The 7,682-nt window shown below is 41.7% G+C and overlaps 1 protein-coding gene across 2 annotated transcripts; it reads right to left on the bottom strand.

The window, feature by feature from the left end:
• Positions 1-197: 197 nt before the first annotated feature.
• On the bottom strand, positions 198-7,333 carry gpnmb (glycoprotein (transmembrane) nmb). Of its 2 annotated transcripts, none has more exons than XM_020109844.2 (13): positions 7,169-7,333; positions 6,480-6,867; positions 5,407-5,562; positions 5,182-5,322; positions 4,876-5,049; positions 4,623-4,784; positions 4,203-4,526; positions 3,661-3,720; positions 3,321-3,527; positions 2,585-2,690; positions 1,306-1,526; positions 1,086-1,176; positions 198-884 (listed from the first exon to the last, which is right to left on the bottom strand). In XM_020109844.2, exons 2-13 carry the CDS (start codon positions 6,547-6,549, stop codon positions 731-733), a joined length of 1,866 nt encoding a protein of 621 aa, XP_019965403.2. In that variant the 5' UTR covers positions 6,550-6,867; positions 7,169-7,333; the 3' UTR covers positions 198-730. The 2 variants fall into 2 exon arrangements, with proteins under 2 accessions (XP_019965403.2, XP_019965402.2); XM_020109843.2 differs by having other exon boundaries at positions 5,161-5,322; positions 7,169-7,309.
• Positions 7,334-7,682: the final 349 nt, after the last annotated feature.

Genomic DNA, 7,682 nt, shown 5'->3' on the forward strand with positions numbered 1-7,682 from the left:
TGGCAGTAAATTCAGTGATCAGAGCATGTATCTAGTCATCCATACCACATACTTATTATATTTAATATCCTACAAGCTATACTTTTTATAATACGCCTTCTTTACTGTTACTTACAATAACCTGTCAATGCTATACAATGGATCCAAACTTCAAATAACATTAATACAGAGACAAAACTGAGTGTCTTGGAAAGATGAGCAGTTAGTTCACAATCTTTATTATAATCAAGTCAAGTTTCCACATAATATTTTGGTTCGGCTTTTGAATCTTAAAATGTAATTTCAGTTCAGTTGACAGAGCTCAGTTTGTAATGGAACAACCATCTCAAGGACTTCACACTTAACTAAGCTATTATTTTAACACATTGGCAGTTTTGTAAAGCGATGCTCAGCACAAAATTTGCTCAATCTATTACATTTAATGAAAATGCTTGAACACAGTTCATCTGTAGGCAACTACTTAATCTGACAATGAGATCGACAGGCTCAGTCATTTGACAACCTCTTCAGATTATCATCCACCAATCAGTGCTGCAGCATTAGCTCTGATGCAAAACAAGACAGGAGTAGTATTTACTAATATTTCTCAACAAGACACAATCTTTTCCTGCCGTCTTTTTAATTATTCAAACTTTGCTTAAGTTTGCATACGGCAACAATTCTCCAATCAAACATTTTTTAGTATTTTTGCCAGCCACGACAAAAGGTTGTTTGTGCCGCTCCAGAAGGCCTACAGAGGGCGTCTCTCCATCAGTAGGTGACGGCTCTCCTCACTGGGGGGGAACAATGCCTCCTTCAGGCGAACCATGTGACCTCCAACCCCAGCATGGCCGCTGGCGTCTTCCACCAGTGACCTACGAATGGGTCGGTACACCTTGTAACGCCTGGGAGAAAGGGATGAGTGAGAAAAATAATGGAGTCAGGATAAGAGGATGAGGAGAAGGGAATATTTGGTGGAGAAAGTGAGCGTGTGATGAAACAGGTGAATAAGAAGGAGGAGGGCCAAACGCCAGGAGTCAGGACTACTCAGTTGTGTGCATAATCTGGAACATCGTGCATTGATGCTTCAGTATGGACTGACTCACTTGTAGACTATATATGCAATGAATGCAAAGACAGCCACCAGCACAGCGCTCGATGAGAGCACCACCTCTGCAGTGCGATGAGTCTTGGAAGCTACAGAGAGAACCACGAACAGACATAGTTCAGAACTGGTTTAGATGACCACATTAACAAAGTAAATTAACATGCATGGGATGTAATAACATGTATTGCCACATGTAGTGCTGTGAATGAGGAACTAACCAGGTGGATCCTGGGATTTGTTGATGGTGACAGTGGTGCTGGCGAGGGCCAGGCTGCTGGAGTCCTCCAGGGTGATGTTGACACAGTAGGTGCCAGGTTCCAGGAACGTTCGCCTCAGGTGCACCTCGCACTCCGACGATGGCGGCACATCGTCGCACATGATGTTACGCACCTGAGTGCAGGTGGGGTCTGACACAATGGTGCAGGCCGAGGTGGGGATGCTGAGGATGAGAGAGTTTAAAGGAATATATCCAAAACCTTGACTTTATAACAAATGTAGAAATTGGAAATGTAAGATCTTCAGACTTGGACTGCAGTTCTACAAATGACAGTGATGGAAAACATTTTGCGCTGAAGCAAAGAAAGACAGTAAAATCATACTATTAGAGTTCTTTGAATTGTGTTGTTACTTTACTCGATGACCTTAAAGAAACTGCTCAAAGTTTTTCAAGAATTACATGGTCAAAAAACTCTTCCAGTTTCTTTTTACATCGCAATATGAGAGATTTGTGCACATCAGAAGCAACATAAAAAAAACGAAATTTCTTTGGTCTATCTTCTAGGCTGAACACACTGTGACAAGAATGCAAAGGATGGTTTCTTTCAATATGTTCTGCTGCAGATGGTGTAACATATTCTGATCTAACCGATGGCTGCAGGGAGGTTATGTGGATATACTGGATGGGGTTTTGTCATTTACTCCGAAACGACTGAAATTAATCATGAAAAACAATAATTTGTAACCAGTTTTTCAGCATATTTTAATTGAATGTGCAGTCAATTCAATTTCTAAAACAATTAACATTATTAAAACAGAGACAAACTGAGTGTTTTGAAAAGATGAGCAGTTAGTTCACAATCTTTATTAAGTTTTTATGTTTTTTGGTTCAGCTTTATACTCTTGCGTGTTATGACTTCACTAGATTACCTAATAGATATCTAGTTTCCTAGTTCTTCTTTTTTAGGCTGCTCCCTTTTGGGGTCACAGCGGATCATCAACTGCATATTGTTACATTCCTCAGTGGGTGGGTTCAAGGAGCTGGGGAATTGAAACCGCGGACAATCTGGCCCGACAAGTGTCACAGTTGTAAAGCTTTGATGGAAACTTTCTTGGTATCTCCATAATCCCATCAATTGTAAACTTGAAAATGAATATGAAAATGTTTCAAGATATCATTACAGATTTCACAAAGCAACGGGCAGGAGAAGAAAAAGAACATAAAATCACTCTGGTTAAAATTCTAATGAAATAAATAATACAAAATAATTATACACTCACATTCCCAGACATTTCACCAGGAAGCTGATGTCAGTTTTGGTCACTCTGGCAGCCAACACGTCCACGATGGTGTTACTCAGTTGGCTGTTCAGTGTGTGTTTGGGCTCTGTGGAGGACAGATTCATGCATTTTCGTTTTAGATGTGTATTTAGATCGTCTGCTCTTACTAAATGACACACACACACACACACACACACACACACACACACACACAGTCACTTTAAAGGCCACACCCAACCTTTCTGAGGCTCCAAGCAGAATTTGATTTGGGCCCCCCCACCACTGCCACCTCAGAAGTTATTAAACCAGTATTATTACTTAACAGCCCTGTAAACATAATATTGAGTTTTTGTATGACTACCATTGACATTTCACACAGAAAACTGTTGGATCGCTTTCTACTGTGGGGCATTTCAAGCACTCTTGGCAGCCCCCTAGTGGCCAAAGTCTGCCTAAACACGTGCATTGCTCATGTTACTCTGTTAGCGTTTGTATATTAAAATATTCTGCATAAGACATCAGCTGCTGCCTGAGTTCTCCTTTCACCAGCTTCCAGAAAACTTCGTCTACAATAGAGAAATTTTGAGTTGATGAAGTCGAAAAGGTAATTGCAGTGCCTGGTTGTGTTTTGATAGATTACCTGTATGTCTGCACAAAATGTCCAATAGTTGTTGAGTTACATTAACATGTGTCTGACAAACCTGGATCCATGTATTCACCACAGCCTCCCACTTACCAATGATGGTGATGTTACCCATGAAGACTCCGTAGGCGTAGCGGTAACACTGGTTGCCGTTGCGGCGGGTGCTGCGCCAGGCCAGGGTGGCGGGGTTGAACTCCTGGGTGGTGCTGGCAGCAGTCGGGGGGAGGGGCTCCGTGGAGGGCAACCCTGTTGAGGCAGGGGCAGCGGAGGAGGGCAAGGGTCGGCTGGTGCTGCTTGGTGCTGAAACAGCAAACAAGTGGCAAGATATGGACTCACTGGGAACATGTACGCACTGTAATTATCAAGATATTGTATTATTCATTAAAAAGCTTAATGAGCTTGTGATTAGATGCATGTTAGCATGAAAACTCACCCTGTGTGGTCTCCATCTTGACAGTAGCGGCATGAGTACTGCCTGGAGTTGTGGGAGCCTCTGGAGAAGGACAGACAGGAACATATGAAGCATCACAGACAATGCATTGTTATTTAGTGATTGGGAAAGCCACTCATGTATTTGTCTTCACAAGGACAGGTTGTGTAATTTTGAGATATTTTGTTTCCTCTCTGGGTCCTCTGCTATCCAGACCTCATTCAGAAGAGTTTTCACTGGACCTACTTTTGTACAGAAGACATATTTCCTAAATAATCCATTAAAAGTTTTTTTTGCAGATTAAACAAGATATATGACATATTGATTTATAATTTTTTTCCTGTAGGACACTTCCAGACCAACTGTATCCCCTCTGCCTAATGCTAAACTAAGCTAAACTGATGTTTGGGTAATATAAGGTCTCCACCTTATATGTGAAGTGAAATAATTTGGTGCTATTGAATTGAAATTAAATTGTGAAAATACTTTTACAGAACTACTTTACAGAAGGATTTTTTATCTCCTTTAATGTCCCTGTCCAGCACCTGTGGGACGTGTGGATGTGGGTCTCCCCGGGGTCGAGGTGGCAGCAGCTGATGGACACTCCGCAGGGAACGCCGCCTCCACCACGAGCTTCACACTCATCTTCCCCAGCATGCTGTAGCTGTGTGCCGTCACTTCACGGTGTGTCACCAGCTGATTGCCATCCCTGAAGTCCCAGATGTAATCGATGGCCTCAGCAGTTTTGAGGTAGCCACTGGGGTCGTGAAGCTGGACGTTGAAGAGCACGTCCTCACCACGGAAGAAAACGTTCTTGGACTCGTTGACCGCAGCCTTCTGGGAGATCTCGACCGCCACAGGGATCTTGTCTAAAGGAATGATAAATAATTAACTCCTCAGGTCTCTCTCTCATTATTATATACAGATAAAGAGGTATGATGTGAAGGTGTATATTTTGTCTCCACCTGTGACGTAGAAGACGGTATTGTCAGTTGTGAGGGGACTGTACTTCCTGCGCTCACGTTTCCTGTAGACCATAACCTCCATGACCTCTGCCCCAAGTGAGATATTGGTGGTGTTGATGGTCACGCTAGAGGATGAACCATCGCACGTCTCATAGTATTGACCTGGGGACAAATGGCACAGAATTTTAAAAAACAATTCCTCATTTAGTTTCTGCATGTGCATGTTTGCTAATTGGAAGCCTCTGTGTCTCACCCATGGTGTGCCACACGTAGACGTAGCCCTTGTGTCTCCAGTCGTTGCTCTGAGGGAAGGGCTTCCCATCGGGGAACACGTTGCATTTCATTTTGTCTGTACACTTTCCAAAGCCGTAGTCATCCATCCAAGACGTCCAGTTGTACACATAGCCAGAGCGAACCTGTCCATTAGCTGCATCCAAGACAAGAGAGTGAATTCAAAGACTGTGTAAATTTAAGAATTGAAAAAAGAACAGGGAACATATAAGATGAAAGTTAATGTGGCCTGGCCTGGCTCCAGCACCTGAGGCCTCCAGCTCCGTACCATCCTCACAGTGATCATCCCACACCAGGTCCCCGTTGGGGTCTTCCTTCTGGCACGGAGGATACTCCAGCTTGGCAGTGAAGGAGATGCATGAGCCGTTTAGAGCTGGACTGTCACTGGTCAGACGAACCTTGGGTTTAGCTGCAGAGAGGAGGATGTTTCAGGTTTAACAACTAAAAACATGATATAACCTGTTCGAGAGGAAGAATATATGACCCTTCTCACCTCCTCTGTGCATGAGCCCCTTTGGCTTTGGGTTCAGTGGTGGGTACAGGTAATCGTTCCATGGGCTGGTGTCAGGATCCCAGCCAGGGATCGGTGGAATTGGAAAGGGAAATTTTCCGGCTATATCATGTTTGTGGGGGAACATGTCACTGTAAGCTGGAGAGAGAGGGATCGAAGAACATTTTAAGATCTTAAAATGCTGGAAAACTGAAGCCGCATTCAGGGTCCCATATTGTAATATTTCCTTAAAATCATCTGAAAGAGTTTTCATTACATCTTGGCCTTGACTAAATTTCTCCGTTTGTAATGAAATGTTTTTATGATTACATGAAATATTTGAACTGTATCACATGACATGTGGTTTTAAAGAAAATAGGAATTTAATCAGTGAATCTGACACTCATCTGTTAACTGTTATACCAAATAAATGATTTATCACCTTGAAGAACTTTATCTGATCCTGTCAAATGCATTAATCTGTATATGAACTTGTTTTCAGCAGCTCCAAACCTTTGAGTCACTTTTAATTTAAACTCATTGAAAATGTGAGTGAAATGTCTTTACATCCGAGTGTCAGTCGAAAAACATTTGTGTAATTTGATTAAAGGAAAAAGGCCACAGCTCTGTGGAGGCAGACAATCAGCTCACGTGACAGAAACTCTACACTATGTTGTAAAACTTTTTTTAGTTTAAATTTTTTTTTTTATTTGAGTTGCCAGATACTTGTTTCTTTTCTTTCCTTTGAATCAAATAGATATCAAAGTGTTTCCTTTCTATAAATATATATCCCATGTGACCTTGTAACTAGAGTTATACAAATAGCCAGTGGACACGCCTTAATTAGGATCATGGGACTGTGACAGCTCAGGACAGGTAATAAACAACGTTTAAGGAAAATATCCAGCTCAAACGTCAGTTTTATTCTTTAAAAAAAACTAATGCAACAATAATAGTTTCATATTTAAGACTCAATCTTTGATGTAAATGCTAAAGTACAAATTCAAGCAAAGTCTGTATTTAATATTTCTGTATCAGACATCTGTTGACTTCATTTAGACTAAACCAGCACTTACTTCTGCGTCCATCAGCTTGGTAAACAAAGCAGGCACAAGCCAGAAGAAAAATAAATGGCAGGACTTCCATCTCCTCCTTTTAAAAAACAAAGTGTGGATAGTAAATCACCAAACCGCAGTCTGCATCCACCTTCCAGAAATATGAAGTAGCTGTGCGCCCACGGAGCTCGTTGTCCTGCAGTGTTGTCCTCCAGCTCTCCCAGTACAGCAGACTGTCCCCTGCCTGTCCTGATGGGCTCTAATTGAATCTGGGGCCGCTGAGCGCACAAACATGTGGTGTTTCTTAACAAGGCGCATCTCATCACTCATTAGTCTCCTGGACGCAGGAAACTCATGAGAGACGAGATGACACACATGCCCCTTTACCCTTTTACCCCATTACTCCACTCTGAAAAAAAACAAAAAACACAATGAACAAGGCTTTTAATCCGAAATATATTTTCATCCAATGATCCACATTTATTCAATACAACACAGACCGTGGTCACCTTCGGTCTTAGCCTGATTTCTTATTTTTCTAAATCCAAAACACGTGTTTCGTGTCTTCTATAAACTGTTATCGAATGCTGCAGTGTCTTTTTTCCTAAACACGCGTATTTAGTTCAAGAATCCGAAACCTAAAAAGATACAATTTAATCAAATATCCAGATAAATTTGAGTTTTGTTGGATAATAAAATTAGGCTCTAACCCCATGGACATCTCTTGTTGAACAGAAGAAATGAAAAGGATGAAAATGGTTGCGTGAATTCATATGAGGCTAAATTCAATGCTGATAAATAATTCTATTATAGAGGAAATAATTTGATTGTGATCGTTGAATCCGTGCTTGATCATATTGAACGTCCACGTGTGTGACAGTTGACCACATCGTCCAGCTGTGTCACGGTGAGACCAGCAGCAGCAGTGGATGTGCGCAATGGGCAGGTTGCGCCATGGCGGCACTGCGGCAGCCGCAAAAGCGGAAGGAAAGTGAGCTCATGATGTCCATGAAAAATGCTTGTGTTCGTTTTCAACACAATCAAACATGTGATTGACGTCGTTATTTCAGCGCCTCGTCTGCTGTCACAAGGACAGTTTGGAAACTGCCACAAAGGCTCACAATAAATACAATAAAAAAAATGAACAAACCCCCTATAGCTTCAAACAAATATAAGAATATATTTAAAGATGGGGAAAAAATGACATTACAATAACTATCCACA

Source organism: Paralichthys olivaceus, chromosome 20 (assembly GCF_024713975.1).
Source record: "Paralichthys olivaceus isolate ysfri-2021 chromosome 20, ASM2471397v2, whole genome shotgun sequence".
NCBI classification, from domain to species: domain Eukaryota; kingdom Metazoa; phylum Chordata; class Actinopteri; order Pleuronectiformes; family Paralichthyidae; genus Paralichthys; species Paralichthys olivaceus.

What these genes read in the sequence shown, in the direction of transcription:
- gpnmb (XM_020109843.2), bottom strand. Translation starts at nt 6,549, where the DNA reads ATGGAAGTCCTGCCATTTATTTTTCTTCTGGCTTGTGCCTGCTTTGTT. An exon ending in GGGTAACATCACCATCATTG is followed by an intron (nt 2,691 to 3,320) that starts GTAAGTGGGAGG and finishes TGTCCTCCACAG; the next exon opens with AGCCCAAACACACACTGAAC. An exon ending in ATTGCATATATAGTCTACAA is followed by an intron (nt 885 to 1,085) that starts GTGAGTCAGTCC and finishes CCTTTCTCCCAG; the next exon opens with GCGTTACAAGGTGTACCGAC.